Source organism: Onthophagus taurus, chromosome 8 (assembly GCF_036711975.1).
Source record: "Onthophagus taurus isolate NC chromosome 8, IU_Otau_3.0, whole genome shotgun sequence".
Lineage (NCBI taxonomy): Eukaryota > Metazoa > Arthropoda > Insecta > Coleoptera > Scarabaeidae > Onthophagus > Onthophagus taurus.
In genome coordinates, this window is record NC_091973.1 from 16,240,408 (window position 1) to 16,264,870 (window position 24,463).

The 24,463-nt window shown below is 35.9% G+C and overlaps 2 protein-coding genes across 2 annotated transcripts; one reads left to right on the forward strand and one right to left on the reverse strand.

Moving 5' to 3' along the window:
* Positions 1–222: 222 nt before the first annotated feature.
* LOC111419352 (uncharacterized) lies at positions 223–771 on the reverse strand. Its single transcript, XM_023052132.2, has one exon. It carries the CDS (start codon positions 769–771, stop codon positions 223–225), a length of 549 nt encoding a protein of 182 aa, XP_022907900.2.
* A 20,148-nt stretch (positions 772–20,919) lies between these two features.
* Positions 20,920–22,398, forward strand: LOC111419350 (uncharacterized). The gene is made up of 2 exons (XM_071198933.1): positions 20,920–20,966; positions 21,732–22,398. Exons 1-2 carry the CDS (start codon positions 20,920–20,922, stop codon positions 22,396–22,398), a joined length of 714 nt encoding a protein of 237 aa, XP_071055034.1.
* Positions 22,399–24,463: the final 2,065 nt, after the last annotated feature.

Here is a 24,463-nt window from a genome sequence, read left to right on the forward strand (position 1 = left end):
TAGTTCTATAAATACGAAAATAGCTAAAAAAAATACAATCGTCGCAAATAGTAAAGTTCTTTCTGCGGCTGTTGTAGAGGCACCCAATGGCTCTACAAATCATCACTTGGAGAATGTACTGTGCTCATCCCAAACTCCGTGAAGGTCCGGATTGCGACTCGCGACGCGCACTGGTTTCCGCGATTCGCTTCAAGGTGGCCGTAACTTCGCAAAGAGCGGTGCTCATGGACGCCATCTGTTGTAGCATCGCCTGTAGGGGTAGCACACCAGTACGACACCGGTCTCTTCGACGCGGCCTCGTGGGTTCGCGTCGGCCACGGCTTCCGCCAAATCCGCTAACTCATCTAATGTTTTCTGTTTTTGAGACGCTAGAATAGCCTGTGTGAACGTTGGTAACCGGTCACACCACAGGGGTCGTAACACGTCGTCGGGGATGACGGTACCAGCCATTTCTTCGTGCTCCAGCAATCGTCGCGTTTTCTGGTCCTGCGTTACGCTTAATCGGCGGATCAGTTCGGATTTTAATTTTTCGTACTTGCCCGTTGGCGGAGGGTTGGACAGAATGTCCCGCACTTCTGCCCAGTATTTTTTGTCTAATGAGCTCACCACGTAGTTGTACTTTGTGTCGTCGGCGGTGATCTGTCCCAAAGCGAACTGCGTTTCCACGTTGATAAACCACAATTGCGGATCCGCGTCCCAGAATGGTGGAATCTTCACCGCAACACGGTTAATATGTGGTACCTGCGCATTTACGTCCTGTTGATGGTCCATCGTGCTAGTGTTTGGCGTCGGCAGCGTCGTCTTGATTTTTGATTTATTCGGGTTCCATCGTCGGTGGTTTTCTTCACTCTCGGCTACTTATCGATCACGTCGGGGTCACCAGTTTGCGGGGCTAATGCTTTGATGGTAGCGAGAGGAAGTTTTAGGAAAACCAATGTCTTCAACGACAAAATTTTATTTACAACAATATTAACAAAAGTGTAGACTCGAAAAGGGTTGTCGAACAAAAACTACAACGCGACGGTAAGACGGTAACTGCTGACTGATAACTGATAACTGAACTCTCCGGGCCGATCCTGGTTCCTTTTATCCCCGAGTCCAGTAACATCCCCGGTGAAAGTTTTCTTCGAGTCCTTGTCTGGACCAAAGGGGTCTGCTGTCCAGATGTACGGAGAGAGTTCTTCTGAATAGTTTCGAACGCTTTCTGGCGTCCAGATGTTCGCCACGGAGAGCGTCCAGTAACATCTCCGGTGAAAGTTTTCCGGGAACCCTTTGCCTGGACCAAAAGGGTGTCCTGCCCAGATGATCGGAGAGAGATTTTTTTGAACGGTTTAGAAAGTTCTCTGGCGTCCAGATGTTCGCCACAATCATCAATAAGTGATTTTCACAGGTCATAAAAGAAAATAATACAATAAACATAAAATACAATTTACAATAATAGTAAGTACACTAAAAGTAGTAATAAGTAACAACACGTAAGTAAAAGAACAAAAAAAGAAGAAAAAGGCTTCTGGGAGGCGACACACCGGTCATAGCAAGTCATCAAAATCATTGGTCAAAAACTCCTGAACAGTATAAAAGGCCTTCGCCACTAAATAATTTTTCATTTTGTGTTTGAAATTGTTACTGTCTAGCAATCTTTTGTGTTTCGGAAGGACATTGTAGAATTTTATGCCAAAATAATTGACGCCATCCCTGCCCCTTGCCGTTCGAGAATAGTCCGTAATTAAGGTATCACCCGCCCTAGTGTAGTAATTATGATAAGTATTAAGAGTTTTAAATTTGGAGATATTACCCTTGATATATAAGAGACAATGGAGAATAATAGAGTTATGGCCTAGACCGGCCATAACTCTAACACATCTTCGCTGCACACCAAAAACACGATCCACATGGGCGGAGTGACCCCAACAAACTAACGCGTACGCTACGTGGCTGAAGAAATAGTCGTAGTATGTGTTCATCACAACATTGAACGGGACAAGGTCTCTCAGTCTCCGAATGACGAATACAATGGACATCGAATTTTTAAATTTTGAGATTATGTCACGTAGTTCGTTATAAGATATCGGCTTAAATTCGAAGAGTTTATTATTATGATCATTGACCAACGGACCCGAGGAGACATTATGATGGTTTAGTGTAGGAATGTTAATATCATTGTTATCATTAATATCATTGAGGACACTTTGGGCCACATTAGCAAAGTATGCGTTTAGGTTAGAGGCCGTGAGTTTGTCGGACGAACGTTCACAAGTTGAAGGATTGGTGTTCCGAATAACTTCCCAAATAGCACGCTGCTTGTTTCCTGAGTTTTCAATGTGCTGACTGTTGGCTCTTTTCTTAGAGTCAGTAATAAGTTTCCGGTAAAAGTCTCTATAGTACCTGACCTGAGCTCTCGACACTACCGTTGGCCGGTGTCTGTTGATATCGACCAGCAAGTCAAGTACATTCCTAGCAGACTTAATTTCATTGTTGAACCAGGATATTTTCGGTCTATTATCGTTAAGATGGTGGATTACTCTAGTTCTCTCCCTGAAGCAGAGATAAAAAGAATCTACAATCAAGTCAATATATAATGAAAATTTATCGATTACATGTAAATTAGCATCACTGACAAAGCTAAAATCAGTTGAGTCGAGAAAGTTATAATAATGGAAGAGACCCTAGTCTGTAATGGGTCTACAAATGATACGGTTCTTTATTACTGGAGAACTGCTCAACCAGTCACCTTGAAAGGAAACGGTTAGGTGATCAGAAATGGACGGATCGATAACATTAACCAAAAACAGAGTTGGATCAAGGTTGGTAAATATGTTGTCTAGATATGACGTTTCACGGGTACAATCATTAACACATTTGCGCACACCATAAGATTCGCATAGGTTCCACAAACTCTGAGCCTCTCTACTATCTAACTAAAAGCGTACATTAAAGTCGCCAGTAATTATAACAATGCGTGTGTATGAAAGCTTTAACAGCGTTCATTTTGCTTAGAAACATCTGAAAATCGCCGAGCGGTGATCTATACACAGTTAAGAGTTGTACCGCCTGATAATCGACGCCTGCAATCTCAAAATTTATTTCGTTGGAAAGATTGACTAAATCAAACGGCAAGGGGCAAACAGCAGGTGCAAGGTCCTCTTTAATGTAAACAGCAGATCCGCCACGCTTATGTTTGGAACGGCAGAAGTGGGATACACACGAGTAACCGGAAAATTTTAAATTACAAATCTCAGGAGCCCTCAAAAAATGTTCATTCAAACATAACACCTCCAAACTATTGCTCATTAAGTAAGATTCGAATTCGTTAATTTTTCTTACCAAACCCTGCATATTATAATGTAAAAGTCTAAACGTGTGTCGTCCCCCCGAAGTCAGATTAAGACAATTGTCAAAAAGAACTCGCAGATTTACAATTTACGGTTATTAGATTATCATGATTTACATAGCGCCTACAGGAGTCCCTGACAAAAGTAGCAACATGTTCAAAGACTTTAGATATTCCGGCGTGATTAAGATGCAAACCGTGCCGAGTTTTGTCGTAGTAAGTTATCAAAGAATTAGTTTCTATGTAAGCACAACCGTCTTTAAAATACTTCATTATTACATCATATATATTACAATTCAACTCGAAAATCATTTTATTTAAAATAGGACGCTGGCACCAAAAGGGAATCGATAAAAATATAACATTACATAACTTACACAAGTGATTAATTTTTTAAACACAAGTGGACTAATCGTTTTACCTGCAAGCACGTCGTTTGATCCGCCCATGATAATAAGAAAGTTCTGTTTATTGAGATCTTTACATAAATTCTCAGAATCTAGTATTACGCTTTGCAAGGTGGCGTTCGGTTTGCAAATTGTTAAAACGTCAGAATTCGGCAGGTGATTACTTAAGATACTTCCCGAGTGTCGCCCGTGGCTATCGCTTAGGATCAGAACTCTAGATTTTCTATAAGAGGGTTGTTCCAGCTAGAGGTCTGGCTTAGGGACTGGACGCGCAGAACTGTTGGGCTTCTTTCCGATTGGCTGGTTATTGACTTCAACATTTCTTACCGGGGGTTTCCGGATGTCCATAGATCTGCGCCCGGTAGTATTAGGAACAGCAACAACTTGATTATTAGTTCTAGGTTTAGCAGATTTGTTCCTCAATTTGTTTTTCAATTTCAGAGTCTTAGTAAGACGGATTTCAAGATATTCAATCCTATTGAGTAGGCGAAAAACCAGTTTTTTGTTGCTATTATCGTATCGATTCGGAGCCGGTAGAGATTTAAGATTTTTATCGACACTATCGGAGCTATCATTTACTGATTCCATACTAGTATTTTGGTCAGATATATTTTTTAACTTTAAAATTTGGTTTAATTTATTCTTTAAGTCATTTTTATTGCCGGTCGTATCGCCTCCCAATTGACACAATATGTTACGTAGCTCAACAAGCTTCAAATTATCTACGTTTAGAGCTGAGTATCCATTTTTCTAAATCACCAATTTTTAAACCACAAATTAAATTCGCCGTATCAAGCCGCCCGAAACTTGTACCTTACAGACTCGAGATTAATAGTACCTAGAAATAAAACGCGAGATTTACTCACAATATCAACAAATTACACCGGAACACAGGATTCCATTCGTCATATTTGTTATGAACTTTGAAATACACTTTGATTTAAGATTGTTGGTCACGCAAAACCCACAAAATTCATAAATTAAACAAACACAGAGTGTACTTAGTTGCAATCTTTCGCCTCCATGAACTCAACTTCGAATGAATGTTCTGGAAGATGCTGAAAAACTTTTCTCTAACTATAATCAACATGATTATGCCATAATTATGGCTGGTACCAATGACGTTTTGAGTGACACTAAGGTTTCAAAGGATGTATATGATAAAACTAAATATTTATACAACCGTTGTACTTTAATTTATGTATCGGTTCCTTACTGGTATGGTAAACACAGTTTAAATGAGAAAATTTATGAACATAACAATAGAATGTTTGATTTTTTTAAGGATTCAATTAAAAATGTTGATTGTTTTGTTGATGTCAATTCCTTTTTAAATGTTCGCACACATTAAAAAACGTCAAAACTATAAGTTAAGTAAGGGTTGTAATTTAAAGTCATTTCAATGCAATGATACGTATTTTCACAATGGTCAGTCAGTGATAAAAATTATGTAACTAATGTTGATGATGATAATTGTAATGTTAATCGTTTAAAATTTGGCGTTACTGGTGTACGTGCTGTCTGTAATACTGATTCACAAAGAGAGGTGACTGATTACCTTAAAGTATTGCATTATAATATACAAGGACTCCGAAATAAACGACATGAAATGTGCTCCTTTTTGCAGGATAACAACTCATAAAACTTTGTAATAGAGAATTACACAAATGTATCTCAATTCTGTAGGTCAGTTTTTGAGAGTGGGGGTGTAGCTATTTTCTTATCTAATGCGTTTTCTTCATATAAATTGCTTACTTTGTATGCCTAGAGTGTGGAAAAGAACATGGAGACTGCTGGTAACATAATAAATAAAACACAAATATTAACGGCGTATCGCTCACCACCTGGAAATTACAAGTTGTTTCTTGATAAATTAAATGATACTACGTTCGGTTATGCAGCCTCTGTGAATCCTATGGTCTCAGACGAGTAAACTTTGAGGCCACTCGCAACCGCGTGTGTCTAGACAATATATTCACAAATCTTACTGATTGTTCTGTCTCCATAATTGAGCCTTGCATGTCTGATCATCTGGCAATTTCATTTTATTCTAAAATTCAAAATGAAATTCACATACCAAAAACAAGATTTAAACATAGACCTCTAACTACACAAGGATTGTATCAGTTTTATAATTGTATTCAAAACATAGATTTTTCTTTTGTTAATGATAATCAATGCGTGAATGAAAAATTCTGTAAGTTCACCCAATTACTTACGAATTCCCATGACTTGTGTTTTCCAGAAAAGACTCTTTTAGTTGAAAATAAATGTGCAAACCACAACGTACCTTGGTTCAACACATATATAAGAAATTTGAGAAATAAACTTCAAATGTTAACGTCCCTCTATAAGCAACATCCGCGACTTGTCACAAAACAAATGCTGAATAAGCATAGAAAAGTCTACAAAAATGCTATCTTAAATAGTAAAGGGTTACCAAACACAAATCATATTAAAAACTCTAGAAACGTACAAAAGGCAACTTGGGCAATAATTTTCGCAGGCAATCCCGCAAAGAAACAACGAAATTCGTCAATAACTTCACTAACAGCTACCGATTTCAACGAGTATTTTGGGAGCATTGGTACATTAACTGTTTCCTCAATTGCAGGGGTAGTAAATTTTGTGGATGATATGCAAGTTGGTCCACTTTTCAGGTTTAGAGAAATAACTTGATAATAACGACGTAAGTAATTATATCAATAATACCGGTATTGGGTAAGTTGATCGAAATGGCTCTACACCGGCAACTGTCAAGTCACTTAGAGAACAATAATTTGTTGAATAAGTTCCAGTATGGATTCCGGAAAGGTAGATTGACAACCGCGGCAGTTGGAGCACTGGTCGGTCACATACAACAGTGTTTTGAGAACAAATTATTTGCGGAGACCTCTTTTTATGACTTAACCAAGGCTTTTGACTGCGTCTCCCACGATCTGCTTCTACAGAGGCTCCGCAATTATAACATTACAAATGAAAGTTTACATTTGTTAGGCTCTTATTTGAGAAATCGTTTTCACTATATTTCTTACAACTCAAAAATATCCGAAAAGCTACTTGTTGAGTGTGGAGTCCCCCAGGGATCGACACTTGGACCTTTACTATTCATTATTTTCATGAATGACCTGCCCAAGTGTCTATCACGGAAGACGAACATCATATTGTATGCTGATGACACGACTACCATCTGTATACACAAACAAACCGATGGTCTTAAAAGACAATCCCAAATGTTTTTGACTGATTTACTGCAAATTCGCTTAGTGTTAATCAGTCAAAGACACAGACTCCCCTTTCTCTTAATCGAGAACAGCCCAACCATATCGTGACTCCCATAAAATATTTGGGAATTACATTAGATTCAAAATTAACATGGGAGAGTCACATAATGGAGTTAGTAAAAAAATTGAATATAAGCATATATGCTCTGCGAAAGTTGGTGGGCGTGGTATCACTTGAGGTGTTAATTATGGCGTATTACGGAAATTTTTGTTGTTACATGTCTTATGGTGTCTTGTGTTGGGAACATTCTACGTATGCACACCATATGTTCCGAGTTCAAAGAAAATGTGTGCGCTTAATAGGCCGTATGGGATTCACGAAGTGCTGTAGGACGAAATTTGTTCAATTACGTATTCTGACCTTTCCGTGCATTTATATTCTTACATGTCTGATGCACGTGAAGGCAAATTTGAATGAATATAAAAAAACAACGATAGTCACCAGTACAACACAAGGAATGGATACGGGCTTGCTGTCCCTTTCAGTCGCACGTTGAGGGCGCGAGATGGTTGTAACTACCACGGTATCCGATTTTTAAACGCATTGCCTCCTCATGTTCAGAATTTGGACATCAAATGTTTTAAATCTGTTATCAAAAAATTCTTGATTGCTAAAGGCTTCTACAGCTACGACGAATTTGTAAGCAATGATTTTCAATTAATATGAACACTAATTTCCCACCAATATTTACTGCTGGTAATCAGTCTCCTTCAAAATATATATACATGTATATACCTAATTTTATTTTTATTTTATTTTACTTATTAATTTTTAAATTTGACCATGTATTTGCAAATAGTCATGTATTTGTTTATTGTGTATTTTCATTTATGTATATCTACGTAATATAACCTGACGTGTGAAAATGCTGTAATAGTGTGGACATCACAAATAAATTATTATTATTATTACAGACAGCTCAATAAAGTAACACAATCCGGCGCATATCCTTTACCACAAGTTTCATGGGCCTTAGATCGATTGAGGGATGCGAGATATCTATCGAGTATCGATATTAAGTCAGCATATTGGCAGAGTCCTATGGTAGCGAAGAGCAAACAGTATACGGCCTTTACAGTTCCTAATCGCGGACTCTTTCAGTTCACTCGTATGCCGTTTGGTTTATCGAATGCTCCTGCAACGTGGCAGAGATTCATAGACGGAGTGATAGGAAATGATTTGGACCCTAACGTATTTATTTATTTGGATGACGTGATTATTGTAACTGCGAGTAAGGAAAAGCATTTTGAGATTTTAAATAAAGTATGTACAGATAATAGCGCCTCTAACCGGATTATTAAAGAAAACTTGTAAAAATTTTGTATGGACAAAGGAATGTACTAGGACTTGGGAAATAATTAAAGAAAAACTTATTACGGCTCCAATATTGACTCCAGACTTTGAAAAAGAATTTGTGGTGCAAACAGATGCTTCAGAATTTGGACTCGGCGCGGTCTTGACTCAGATAATTGACGGGAACGAAAAAGTAATCTGCTACTTAAGTCGATCTTTGACTAATCAAGAGCGGAAATATAGCACAACCGAGAAGGAATGTCTCGCAGTATTATGGGCCATCGAACGACTTAGACCGTTGAAGGGTCAAATTTTAGAGTAATTACGGATCATTATTCGTTGGTGTGGCTAAATAGATTAAAATCACCAAGTGGACGATTAGCTAGATGGTCGATTAGATTACAGCAATGCAACTTCACCATCGAACATAGAAAGGGAAAAGACCATGTTGTACCCGACTTATTGTCAAGATCTGTGCCAGTAATTATTGACGAGGTTGAAACGAAAATTCACGAAAATTGAGACGGACGACTCTTGGTTAGAAAAACTAAAACAAAATATTTTAGCGAACGTATATAAATATCCGTAATATAGAGTAGAGAATAACGTAATGTATAAACAGGTGAAAACGAATTATCCGAATCTGATAATGGACGAAGGTTCGAGAATTGTAGTGGGAAACAAAGATAGATCAGAGCTTCTGCATAAATATCACCACGTAGCTGAGACAGGGGGACATTTGGGGGTTTTTAAGACTATTTCGAAATGGACGAGACGTTATTATTGGCTCAAACTAAAGACGGACGTAATACGGTATATAAAAAATTGTAAAATTTGTTAACAAACGAAAGTTGAGCAAAAAGCTCCCGCGGAAAATATGTCAAGTCATTTAAAGGCAGATAAACCTTGGAGATATTTAAGTATACACTTAATAGGACCTTTACCTAGAAGTAATAAGGGATTTTGTTATATTTTGGTGATATTTGATGTATTCAGTAAGTTTCCAGTATGCTTTCCGTTAAGAAAGACTATTGCAGCCACCGTGGTAAAATGTGTAGAGGTAGAAGTATTTTTGACATATGGGGTGCCTGAAACGATAGTTTCAGATAACGGTGTTCAATTTAGGTCGAAAGAGTACGGTAAATTATTAGAAAATTAGCATGTGAAAGCCAAATATACCGCGTATTATCATCCTCAAGCAAACCCTACTGAACGAATTAATCGGACGTTGAAAACTATGTTGACTACATACGTTAGTGACAACGATAAGAATTGGGACAAATTTTTAACAAAAATCGTTTGTGCTGTTAGAAATGCTAGAAACGAAACGACTAAGTTCACTCCGTATTTCGTAAATTACGGGAAAGAAATGATTTTAGATGGAAACTTACATAAAAACTTAATTAAAGGGTTTACGAAGACTGCCATTATAGAACGTAATAAGGAATTCAGTCAATTATATCAGAAAATATATAGGAGAATCGCTGTAGCATCGGAACGGTCGCGTGAACGGTATAATTTACGGCATAGATAGGTGAATTTTGAACCTAATGCGTTGGTATGGCGTCGTAATTTTATTTTATCCGATGCAATTAAATATGTTGGTCCTTATCGCGTGCGAAAGAAAGCATCCGCAGACACGTACACTCGTGATCTTTTTAAATGAAAAGTAAAGAAGGATGGCTAGCTCGGAGTCGGGGACGCTCGGGTTGGTTTATTTTGAGACCCGGGGCGAGACTTCTTCTCTACCTGATTTGGCTGTCATGATTACTCCGGCCCCTTAGCCTTGCGCCGGGTTTCAAAGTAAACCATCCCGACCGTCCCCGACTCCGAGCTAGCCATCCTTCTTTAATTTTCATTTAAAAAGATCACGAGTGTACGTACTTGAAACTTGGACGGCATGTGATGCATCTTAAGGGGATAGAACAGTGTAGAGGTCTAAAAAATCGATTTTTTTATTATTTATTTTAATAGGTCTCAAGATTGCCTTATATTATATCCTATCGCCACATTATAAAACTTCAGGTTCGTTACATGGCGTAGTAACAGTCATACGATACTACTCTAAGAAAGTGCTTGATATTTGTATCAAGTCAGGATACTATACTATAAGGCATGTGCTTTGTGGAAAAATAAATCTCATTTATCAGAGTATCAAATTTGGATGCAAGACCATGAGAAGGAATGCGACATTAATCACACGGTCTCCGCGGGTAAAATGGAACCCGATGCAATGATAGAAATATTTTCAAGGGCTAAAGAATTGACGCTTGGGTGGGAGTCGTGGATTTTTTATGCGACGAACGCTGCCACACACGTAATAAATCTTGGGGTACGCATGACTCTATCAATGGGAAAATCATCGCAGCGCACTTGTCAGAAGTTATGTCCAATGTCTTCAGTGCGCGTAGTTGCGTTTCGATTTGACCATACAACATTGATAATGCCATTGTTTTCTCGTCGATGGCGTTGTGTACAAGCAGTTTCAATAATTCTCTCAAATACACCTCGACTTGCAAATCTTTTCGTCCAAACCTTGACGTCAAGGACTCGATCATTTTTTCGTAGTTCTTTCCGGTAGCGGGAAAACTTTCTACTAAATTTCTAGCTCTACTATTCGGCACTGTGGCCTGAATCAAGTACTCTACTTTGTCGTTCAAATCTATGTTCGGATCGTCATGCACTTTTCGAAATTGAGCCCAAAACGGTAACCAGTCTTTTATATCGCCATTAAAGGTCTTAAACGCAATAGTTGGTAAACTAAATCTACGAATACCTGTTGGGTTCCCCTCTGATACAACGGATTGTTGATCTGGGGAAGATTCGTTACCTTTCATCAAGTTCTGGCATCGTCGGTTTGCTCTGGCGAATTTCTAAAAGTAAACCTCGACGCTCTCCATTTCTGTTAATAATTCCTCCTCCGCTGCGTCTTTTTCAAGCATCAGGTTATAAATTTCAGAATCAGCCACCTTTAATTTGTCGAGTTTATCTTGCAGTAGCCCCCACGACACACTGACGTCAACTGTCGCCACGACATCCAAATGCTTCTCCAGCTCAGTAATATTTTTCGTAAACATGCTACGGAGAACTCCTCTGTGCCTCTTCTTCTGTTCCATTGTTCTCTTGTTGCGTACGTTCACCAAAAGTAAATGCGGGCGGCTCGTCGCAAGCTCAATTCACCGGAAAAACAATAGAACAAAACGCTTACTCACGGCGACACAACACGCGCATGGTTTGTCACGGTCGCCACTAAATGTCGCGAATCATAAGACCACCGGTCTTACATTCCACGATGGTTCGGAAACAAAACGCTTACAAAATCATTGATCAACGTTTATTTCAACAAAGCACGTGTTATTATAATCACTCGATCTCGATACATGAGAAATACATGAGCCGAGCGAACGCGATACTTACATGACAGAGTTCTAAAAGCTACTCAAAACAACGTACGATTCTTCGCAGGTCCCCACCTAACAATAAAACGCTGACGCCCCTACTCTGTAGGCAACCCAATACTGACGACTAAATAAATAAATACGAATTCTCAACAATTAGCTGTAATTCTAGTGGGCAACTTCACTACCTGTTTATAATCGTAAACCTCGGTAAGAGATAAAAGTTTTTCAGCAGTCGGGAGAGAACATGAATATAAATCAATATTCATACATCAATTCAATCTTACATCAACTCTCTTATCAACATTTTCCATAGTTTGACCGAAAACAGAGTTATTCATTAATTCAAAAAAAGTCTTTTTCAAACGCGTTTTTAGCTGATTAACGTAGTTCCGTATTTTTGTCGATGTAAGATTTCAACCATGCTGACTGTTTAAACGATAAAAAATGAGTTGACGATGATATTTATTGTATAAAATTAGATTTCTACCGGTTTCGACTGTATGACAGTCATCTTCAGGAAATCGACCTTTGTGATTACAAAAAGGTACATTCATTACATTAAATAGTATAGGTAAACACATGTTTGTTCACGTCTATTATTAAAATATGAGAAATTAAAAAACTAAAAAACTTATGTCAACGAATACCAACTTAAACGGGATCTCATTGAAGTGAAATCTGAAAGACCCTTCACAGTAAACTATTATACTAACTTATTAATTTACTTTTAGATGCAACAAGCAGGGTGTAAATTTCAGGCGCGAAAATATGTAAATCGTGGTTATGTTTCTTATTGTGAAGTTGGAAAAATAGAATAAAACAAAAATCTGTTGGCAATATTTGACTTAATTATATAAATGACATCTTGAAAAATTGGCCCGAAAGATTCAAAATATTAAATCTTCAAATTATTTACAACATTAACATAAATTCAACAAAATATGAATACAAAATAATAACAATGTCTATCAAAATCTTTCGAAATAAGACCAAATTTTACGGTAGAAATCGTGTGACAAGTTGTACATAAAAATTATTATAAAAATATCAGAAATTTTATTTTTCTTTAAATTTTAATTTTTATTTTAATACAAAAATTAAAAACTCTTAACATCTTATACAAACTCATCAGAAATAGAAATTATAACATAATAACGACATCATGGACAAGAAATATGCATTGAATATTAGTTGGTATATTATTTGTCTATCTTCTACATCCAATGTATTGTAATTATGTAATTTTAAATAATTTAATATGTTAGAAGAAGGTATGTATGTAGTGTAATATATTTGAACAACACAGGAAGGGACTGGATTTTAGGGAGATAAGAGTAAAAGTGATTATGAGGTAGAGGGGAGGAAGGACTTTTGGTAACCAAGGGACCTAGACATTGCGATATTCAGACTGTTACCATGGTCTGAAATCCTCGTTTATCTGGGTTTTTTTTGGAAGGAGGTGTGTATGGTGTTTGCAGGTATGTGTATAGAGGTTTAGAAACAGGTTGAATTTGGTCATTTAGACAGATGATATTTGGATTGTTGTTCTTGAATTTATTTATCTCGTAGTTTTCTAATAGTTCTAACATATAGCTTTTATTTTTACGATGTAATATTCTAGCATGAATGTTCTCATCAAATTGATGTTCTGCGTTAAAGCTTAAGTGTCTACCAGAATTCGACGATATCTTGTTTTTATGTTCTTTTATTCTCGTATGTAGGGCTCTCCTTGTTTCGCCTATGTATGTTGCTTTGCATGTACCGCACTCGAGTTTGTAAACCCTATTGTCGTTTAGCATATTAATTTTGTCTTTTCCATTATTTAACATTTAACCAATAGTGTTGTTCGTCTTACATGAGATGAGAATGTTATGTTTCTTAAAAATTCTTTTAATCTTGTTATAAACCTTACCTTGATAGTTTATGGATCTATAAGTGATTTGTTCTTCATTATTTTGTTGACTTAGACTAGTATAATTCTGTATAAAATTTTTGTTTTGCTGTTTCTTAATTAAATTTTCTATTATTTCGTTTGGAAAACCGTTATTATTGGCTATCTGTTTTATTATTGAAAGTTCCATCTGTATTTGATCTGGTGTAAGTGATGATGAAAAGGCTCTATCTATGTATGAACGGAAAGCTGCCAATTTGTGGGTGTGATCATGGTGTGAGTCGTATGGGATGCCTATGTCTGTTTGAGTTTTTTTATGAAATATTTGATATTGCAAGCCGTCATTGGTTTTCTTTATTGTTAGGTCCAAGAAGTTTAAAAGATTATTTTGTTCGATTTCCAAAGTGAACGTTATGTAATTGTGTAGTGAATTAATGTATTCATGTAATTCTTTAATTGTGTTATCATTTTCATCTTTAATTATAATGAATATATCATCGACATATCGTTTCCAGATTGAAATATTATTTCTAAATGGGTTTGCATCATTAAGAATATATTTATCTTCCATCTCATTTAAAAAGATGTCTGCTAAGATCCCGCTGAGGGGGGAGTCCTTTATTATTGTAGCGTGCTGTGGCAGCAGCTCCATTTAAAAACATAAAATTGTATTTCATTTGTTATTATTTTTATATTTGCACACAATTGTTTTTGAAGCAAAACATAACAGACGCAAAATAAAAAGTCTGCCAAAAGTTAATTTTATAATTTTATTATTATGTTGGCTAATACCTCATAGCCACATTTGGTGACCAATGTGGCTATGAGGTATTAGCAACATATTAGCAAACATATACTTCCTCATCAAACGTGCAAAAATTTTGTTGCATACAAATTTGCAACAATTTGAAAAAGTTTTTACGATCTGTTTCATTATTTAATTTATTATTTAGAATCTCTTTAATTAAGTTAAGAGTTTCTTTAATCGGTATGTTTGTATAAAGATTAACTATGTTAAATGATAACATTGTGGATGATTCCAGTAATTTTATGTTGTTAATATGTGAGAAAAAAAAATTTTTGAAATTTTGAATCCTGAATCCCGCCTGCCCAGCCGCCAACAATTCTCCATATAGAACTCTCCATTTCCTCTTCCAACCTCCTCAGCAGTATCTTTGCATAAATTTTGAAAGTTGTGTCCAACAGGGTGATCGCTCTATAATTGCTCACCACCCTGTTACTCTCCTTTTTATACAGTGGGCATATTATCCCCATCCTCCACCTGTCCGGAAACCTCTCCCCCCATCCATACGTCGTTTATTACCTTCCATAGCTTCTTCTTCACGTTAGCACCGATTTGCCAGTTTAAATAAACTATTTTTCCTCGTATATACAACCCCAGGGTAATTTAATCTTCTTCACTGTCTCCGTCGCCTCCAACCATGCCTCAATCAAAATTGGAGTAGAATAATTTGATACATAGATAATTTTAATTATGTTTCCAAATAATAATTTTTGTTTTGTTGGTTCGGTTTTTAAAATTTCTATTTAGAAATTTTAATGTATAATACAAACGCATTCTTGCGAATAATCTTATAACATAATTTGTAACAAGGTTTTTTTCAATAAATACCCGCTAACAAATGTCGTGGTATTTTCCGTGATAACATCGGACTGATAAGTTGTTTTAATGATTATCTTGTCTGGTGCTGCATTGGATAATGAGTCATCGTTAATTTGCTTTGACAGGTCAGAAATTGCCAAAAAAATTTGGTCACCATATGCCTCACAATTTTCGGTGCCGGAATGCATAACGTCAATACACAGCAACTTTTTAAATAAGCTTTTAAATTGAATAGGCGTAGGATTTACACTATTACCATGTTGCCTCATGGCACCGAAAAAGTTCTCTAGACAGTCCTGGTTAAAACGCCTAGTATAAACCTTTGGTAATTTCAATTCTGTCCACATTAAAAGTAGAGCGGATATTGTTATAGAATATAAGTAAGTATAACTATATTTACCCTCCAGCATTTGAAACATTTTACTTGATTTGTGCAGTCTTTTTCATTTTTCTCAACTGCCTTCATTTCCGAAAATAATTTGACGCATTCAGTTAAATGCACAATAAAAGGGCGTTTAAATTTTTTGTCATTATCGTAGTTTGAATTGCATATGTCAAATAATTTGTCCATTTTTTTCAATCAATTCTGTTGTACCACACGCAGAGGCAGGAAGTTGACCAAAACGTAAGTAAACATTCATGGCTGCTGCAACTGTATCGCTGAATACCTGGGTAGCAAGTTTAACTTTCATTTTGGTAAATGCAATTGGCTCTATATGCATGTCAGACAATTTTGGCGCTGCTCTGGTTTGATATTTTATGTCTTCATTATAAAAATTTTTAATATCGTTCCATGAAGCGGTTTTATCGCCAAAGACAAAATTATATTTTATTAATTATTTCTCACGGATTTTATTAGATGAGGCGTGTCAAAAGGTGTGACATCTGTATATTGTTGCTTCCCATGTCGGTTATTAAAGCAGCTATTGTAAGTTTAGTTTGTCGAGCCTTTGAATACAACATATAAGAATATCCTTCAGCTTAATTCCTGGATAATTCGTTTGGCTCCATAAAAACATTAATGGTTGCTTCCAGTTGTCGGTGATCCCTCTTGCCATGATCACGGTGGCATTTAAAGCGGGTGCAAATGTTTTATTGGCACCATCATCTTCGAAACCAATAACTTTGTCTGCACCAAGATCATAATAACGATGTCCTTTGATTGATATTCTATCTACACATAGAACGCATCGCCTTTCATTCTGCTTTAAATTTCCATTTTATATTGTAAACAGTCAAAAACTACACAATTCATTCCTGGTTTTATATTTATGTGTTGAATGTATTTTCGTAGTGTTCTGGGTGTTGGTAAACAAAATAGACCGCATAATAAATTTTTGTATAGTTTTGGCCCCATAAAATACATTTTTCAACAATGCTTTTTATATTCTTCAGAATATCTTCGACCAATTGGCATCGTTTGGTTAAGTGAATTTGCAAAATGTATGTTAACTGTTGATACTGTTGTAACGATATATTGCTTAGTTTTTCTTGTTTTAATTTCTCTAGCTGTATATGTTATTTTGTTACTGAATTTTCCAGACGCTTAACTTCCGATTTGAATGTCTTTATCTGTTCCCTTTTCTATTGCTATCTTTTCCTGAGCAGTAACTTCTGGCAAATCGGCTAAAACAAATTGTCGTTGATCATCAACATCAGCTGCTGTTCGATTAACGCCGCTTCAATATTCTTGCAACTGATTTCGACATGTACAAAATCAGAATCGGTGAAAACGTTTGAATGATATGGGAATATACCCGTAACCAGATTTTATATTAGAAGGAGTGAGTGCAAGATCCAATGCTTGTCGAACGAGGCCGGGTGTATGACGGACTGCAAATGTCTTGATATCATGATTGACTTTCCACGCATTGTACTGTTGCTCGTAGTACCCCTTCACCGGTTTGTAAACTGATACATCCAAAGGTTGCATGCGGTAGCTGCAGTGAGGTGGAAATGAAAGAATAGTAACACCACACCGTTCTTCAATTCGTCAATGGCTTCAACTGAAAGATGCGACGAATGATTATCAAGCAGGAGAAGAGTTGGTGAAGAATTTTTGATGACTTGGTGTGATGAATGAAATGCTTCATAAATTTTAAAAATTCAGTCTGCGTCATCCAACCAGATCCATTACCAAATCCAAGCGCACCATGTGTAGCATCATCCATGATACTCTGGGGCATTCTGACTTTATTGAACAAAAAGAAAGGTGTCATCGAGTTCCCGCTAACACTGACAGCCAAAGCCATGGTGATCATGCTACCACGCCCAGCAGGGTAATTTTGCCAACACGTCTGCTTCCTTTCAACGAAATAACCATTGAATTATTGTTTGGAACTGTAGAGAATCCTGTCTCATCCATGTTCCAAATAGAGCCAGGTTCATATTTAATGGCCGTCAACACTGGACCGTTCCGGCACCGGCCACCACCGTACCACAGAATAACCAGAAAGGACAGCGACGGCGGTCTCTTTCATGTTCAAGGGTTCGAATTGAGTGACCGACTGACCTACTTACAATGCGTCCGCCATCTTATAATTTGGAAAGACAAGCGAATTTCATAACACGTTTATTTTTCCTGAAATAATTTGCTAAGTAATATATTTACGGAGATGTCATAAAGGAAAACAAACTAATAAATAAAAATGAATAAGATATACTTCAAATTTATATATTTTTTAAAATACTTAATTTTAATAATTCATTACTTTTATTTTTAAAATTTCTGTTTTGGAATTTTAAAGTGTAAAACAACCTTAACCTAATGAACAATTTTAAAAGAAATAATTTAGGAAAATTTTCACTTCATTTAAAAATAAATGTCAAATACCATTTTTAGGTAGCGCAGTTGGATACATGTCATAAAACTTATTTTCTAACTTAAAAATATAATTTAAAAATTGATGGTTGGGTGCAATTAACATTCCATACGTATCAACTGTTGAAAATGCCTTAAAGTAGGTGAAGAATTTGTCTGCCTCTAATGTGGTATCATCAAACAATTGCTGACATGTATGGCAATCATGCAATTTCAATATTTTTTTTGCCAAATAGCCACCTACATAGGTGAATGCATTTTGTTGTGGTAACGTTTGCGTTCTATAATCACAATCAATAGTATCCTGGATGTTTGGTGTGGTTTTTTGTGATGATGATTCGCTACTATCAAGAACCGCAATATTGATATCTTTAATTTTTACCAAGGAAGTAGCAAAATCATCAGCGCAGTTTTCATTGCCTCCATGAAAATAGCTTTTGTAAAATAATTTTCGGAAAGCGCGCTCGAATTGAATAGGAGTTGGATTCACCGAATTACCTCCTTGTGTTCGTATACGGCCAAAAAAATTCTCCAAGCAGTCTTGGTTGATGAATCTTGTTTTAATGTAGCTGTGTTCGTTATCTTTTATTAAGCTCCATAGTTTTTGTGTTCCATTAATGGTAACCAACCAACACCTTAAAAATTTCATGGAGTTGGTGACATCGTTACCATTTCTACTTATGACTTTTATTTTTTCTAATAATGTTTTAATATCGTTAAGAAATTCATCCTCAGTGCCATCATATTTCTTACAATTTAAAATGTCAAAGTTTGTTAAAATTTTCTAAAATCTGAATTGTGGCAGTGCAGTCACTTGACATGGCGTTCAATGAGACATACACCTCCAACCCACCGGCTACTGTATGGCTTATTACCTGAGCCGCCAATTTAACTTTCATCTTTTGAAAATTAGTAGGGTATAATTAACGCATATTTCAATTTGTTGACATATAAAATGTGCGGTTGTCGATGTTATAAAAAAATACCCTAAAGGAAGCTTCCAATTATCATACAGACCTCTTATCCTCTTATCACGTTGGCGTTGCGTGCTGACTGATGTTCCCTTTTACCATTTCCCAAGTCTACTAAACCAACAACTTCATCTCTACCAATATGGTAAAATAAATTTTCCTTAAGGGACATTTCATCTATACATAGTATACAATCTTTGTTTAAATCTCCCATGGATGCTACCTTCACTTCTAACGCTTTATAAAGTTCCGCATTACTAAGACCTGGCACAAACTTTAATTGTTCTGTAAATCGTCTCAAACTTCTTGTTGATGGCAAACAAAATATTGTTTGTGGGTATTTATAACAGCGCGGCCCCAAAAAGTACAGCTGCATACTAAATTCTTTGTATGCATTTGTGTACCTTCTCCCTTTTGACGTCACATTTGACAATCTTGCCTGCATTTTAACAAATTTCGCCAGATGTATAGGTAAGAATTTGTCGCAAGACTTATCAAAATCTTCTATACTATATGAAGACTTTTCGATAATTGTGTCCGAAAGTAATTTCCTAACTTTAACATTTTCCTTCCGTAAATTTTTGACTGATTTTCTCAACTTTCTTTTCCGTGGTGTTTCAGAAGAAAGTGATTTTGGTGTTTGTGTACATGTTACTACAAAGAAAATAATAAAAATGTTTATACAAACATAGCAAATCCATCGTAATTAAAAAAGTATCAATCTGTTTTATATGTATAGAAAGTAGTACCTTATGTTGTAGAGCTGGAGGTGGATGCAAGCGACAAAGCTGGGCTGTCTTCTAATTCTTGTGGAGACACTACAACAAAATTAATGTCATTACTATATTAACTACAAAGTTTAAATATTTTACCTGTAGGCTCTGGATCGATTTCAATAAATAGAGGACACTGTAAAATAAAAGAAAAAAATTTGTACGTATAATAAATTACACTAAAAGAACAAAATATTCTACCGTATTTAATTGGTAATTGAAAGCCACATTCTTCATCTTTGTTATGAACATCACCAAATATATTTGGCTCTACAAATAAATTAATAGTAACATTATTGTTGTAGATAATAAAAAAGAGACTATAGATGATTTAGAACAATTTTGGACAAGTCTACATATTTTACTTTAATGTCTATGTTAACGGCAAGATTCTTGAAAATGTACCTGAGATAGAGTTTGTTTCTTGATACGATTTCTTGATACCTTGTGACGTAGAAGGTATAACTTGAATATCTAAAACATTTCTGATAAATAAAATTTTCTCTAAAACAGTAGACTTCGTATAATTACCACTTATTATCTTAATTTTATTGTCAGATTGTTCACTTGATTGTTGGGACTTCTGTTGGGAATTAAATTCTGTTGGAATAACTGTGGACAACAACCTGTTTGTGTGTGGACCTTCAATGTCTAAAATAGTTCTAATTAATAAAATTCTGTTTAAAAGAGTAGAGTTCGTATAATTACCACTTATTACGTCAATTTTATTGTCAGATTGTTCACATGATTGCTGGGACTTCTGTTGAGAATTAAATTCTGTTGGAATAACTGTGGACAACAACCTCTGTGTGTGTGGACCTTCAATATCTAAAATAGTTCTAATTAATAATATTCTGTTTAAAAGAGTAGAGTTTGTATAATTACCACTTATTATCTCAATTTTATTGTCAGATTGGTCACTTGGTTGTTGGATGACATTAAATTCTGTTGGAAATGCTGTGGGCAACAACCTCTTTGTGTGTGGACCACTATACATTTTCTGGGAAATTTTTATAGCGGTACCTTTTGTAGGTGCGCTGGAGTTTTTCGTCGATTACATTACTCGCATTTATTACAATAATTCTTTATATCGCGGTTCATGTTAGGCCAATAAAATCTATCATGCATAGCTGCCATCGTTTTTGTGTGACCACCGTGGCCGGCATACGGTAAGTCATGATAATCTCAAATTGCACGTTTAACAAAAGAATTTGATAAAACCAGTAAATCACGATTGTTATACATTTTGTATAATACATTTTCACGCATCACATTATTAGTTTCTCATTATTGTTTATTTTCGTTATTATTTGGTTTTGGTTCGTTCCATTGCTTGAGGGTGGGGGCGAACCAGTTCTTGTTTTTTTTTTGAGAAGTCGGTCTCAATTTTTGGAGACAGAGTGATTTAATTTTCGGTCCATACCATACCCATGAATAAAATTTAAATTACCGTGTGTCGTTAAGATAAGTGAGAACTGTGTATTAAAACCGATCGAAGGGGAAAGTGAAAACAAATTGTGCGACTTGAAGAAAGGCTGTCCCGATTAACCAGAAGTCTAGCTAGTGAAGAAAAGAACATTTAATAGCGTAGTTAATCAATGGTCGGTAAGTGAACCAGCCCTGTCCTCTAAAAAATCGTATTGAATGTTACTGCACATAACAATACATTTTCTTCATCTACATATTAATTCAAATTTTCTATCTCTCCGTAATTTTGATTTTTGATTGTTTTTAAAATTCCCATTTGTTCTTCAAATCGCCATTCTTTTATTGGCTTACTCGCTTGTCCCGATTTCGTCAGTTTATTTTTTTTATTTTTTCGCCACTGATCTCTCAACTGATTCCATCTATTTTTGCAAGTCGACCCTATGCATAGAAAAAGTATTTATTCGAAAAGGTCTATTTATATATTTTATAAATATTGTAATTTTAAGGTTTTTGGCAACTGGCGATTCTTTCCGCACAATAGGTTTTAGCTACAGACCCGGGCATTCAACAGTATGCAATATAGTAAAAGAAGTCTGCGATGCAATAATTCAAAAAACATTGCGTACGTTGATGCCTACACCCACGGAAGATGACTGGAAAAGAATTGCTAATGAATTTTGGACTATTTGGAATTTCCCCAATTGCTTGGGAGCTCTTGACGGGAAACACGTCGTGATACAAACTCCAACTAATTCCGGCTCTCAATTTTTTAATTACAAAAAAACCTTTTCGATAGTTCTCCTAGCACTGGTCGATGCGCAATATAATTTTATTACTGTTGATATTGGATCATACGGGAAAAACAGCGATGGAGGCATTTTTGCTCACTCAACTTTAGGAAGGGCTTTAGAACAAAATAATTTAAATATCCCTTATCCCGTAGAACTTCCCGGTACCAACCAAAAGGCAAATTTTGTGATAGTAGGGAATGAAGCTTTTCCTTTAAAACCTAATTTATTAAGACCATATTCTTCTCCTCAACAACGAGACGATACAACAAAGAAAATATTTAATTATAGATTATCACGTGCTCGAAGATGCTCCGAAAACGCCTTTGATATTTTAGCTCAAAAATTTCAATTTTATAATAGAAGATTAAAATCTGCACCATAATATGCAGATAAAATTGTCTTAACTACATGTTTACTGTATAATTTTATCAAAGACTATCAAATCAATTTCACAGCTATCAACTCTATCTTAGAAAATTTGCCACACCAAGGAGGAAATGCAACAGCTTCTGCGTTTCAACTAAGAGACATTTACAATTTAATTCTCCAATAGGAGCTGTTGACTGGCAAATGAGTGCAATTTAAAAAGTTTACCATTATATCAATCCGTAGTTACATTTCATATGTATATACTAACACTCTTGTAATAAGATGATTAGTTAAAGTTATGAAAATATTCTTTTTATTTACCCAGTGTGACGTTTAGTTCCTTTGAAATAACTGATCAAATCTTGCCTTTATAGTGATTGTCGCTATATTTAGAATTTTCTAGATCATAGATGGCCTTATTTTCCCTCTCCAGTTCAATTAACTTCTCGTCATTCATATCTCAATTACACGATAAACAATAACAATAAACACGAAAAATGTAAACGCGAAACACAATTTTATACTCAGTGCACTTCAATAAAATATTGAACTGAACCGTAACGGTATCCCCACTATCAATAACGTTTCCGTCACGTCTCAGCTTGTCCGTTAAAAATATGTTTGCATCAATATGGAACGGAACGGAATCGAAACGGTATGTAAATGGAACGGAAGGTGTGCATACGTCCACTCATTTACAGCCTATAATATTTTACGTAAACGAAACGGTACCGGTACGGAATGGAGACGGCACGTATAGTGAGAATCAACCTTAACTCTTCCATTTAGTTTCAACAAACATCGTATAAACTTCTTGCGTCCTCGTCCTCATAAACAATACAAACTGTATTAACAACATAATTATTACCACAGTAGTATAGTAATGCCAGTTCTGGAGGCTCTTGGCTCCGGCGCGCTGACGTCACAGAGTTGGTGTGCGCATGCGTGTGACGTGGCCCGTGGCGTGACAGGTGGGGTGACGTGATATGTGACGTCATGGAGTGCGCCATTTATTGGAGAGTGTCGGCTGTGTGGGTAATGTAGGTTTCTACTGTCGTGGGGGTGAAGCACCTTCCGGCCCGCGAGTGCATGCAGGCGCCTAGCGGTGGGGGTGTGGATGGGTTAGATTAAAACGAATTAAGTAAATAACAGTTAAACAATTTTATTTAATGCAATTTAAAATCATTGTTGAGAAAATCGTACAATTTTCACGCATGGCAAGTGGAAAAAATATACAACTATAACTAATGGTAATAAATATAATTACTGAAGCGGCTATAAGTTGTATCCTATTAATATAACACAATGAAATATTATTGGTATTGTATAAGATTCATATCCAATTTCCATTTATAACGTCATTATTTTCCAACGTGTACCGTAACTTGAAAGTAATAGTCTCCCTGAATGTGGTATTGGGAGGAACAATTTGAAAAACTCTATCATCCCCATAGTCATCATAATCAACGGTGATAGTGTTTGATTTCATCATTTTCAACCATTTTAACTCATTATCACTATTAGGTTTACTGGTATAATCACTAATGAAACAATTTGATACGTTTTTAACTTCAGTAGGAAATTTAATTAATAAAACTCCATGTAGTACAGCGTAAAATATTGTTGAGTTCATAGTTGTGGTGTATGTGTGTACGCGACAGCAACAGCGACTGGTTGGATTTGAATTAAAACTTAAATTAAAATTATGAAAATAACGTCGTGAAATTTTATATATATTTTATCACTATGAAAACCACAAAGCTTTACAGAGATAAAAACCACAAAGCAATATAGATAACATAAATAAACACTTATTTATTAATAATAATATATATTATCGGAATCAATCCATGGCTTAGAGTGATAAGGTGGGATTGCGTTTTCGGGGGAAAAGGTACATCGTTGTGTAGTACATGTAAATTTTTGCAATATTCAACATCCACATCTAAATATAGCCAAAATCAGAGCAATCGGATACATCATTAAAATTGAAATTTTGAATTTGGTTTTAATTTAGCCACGTAAACTCACCAACAGGCATAGGTTGCGACTTCACCCACCGATACAAATTGTTAGCA

Coding starts and splice junctions, on each gene's coding strand:
- LOC111419350 (XM_071198933.1), top strand. CDS start 20,920: ATGCATAGCTGCCATCGTTTTTGTGTGACCACCGTGGCCGGCATACG. Junction 20,967..21,731: donor ACCACCGTGGCCGGCATACG/GTAAGTCATGAT, acceptor TGTAATTTTAAG/GTTTTTGGCAACTGGCGATT.
- LOC111419352 (XM_023052132.2), bottom strand. CDS start 771: ATGGACCATCAACAGGACGTAAATGCGCAGGTACCACATATTAACCGT.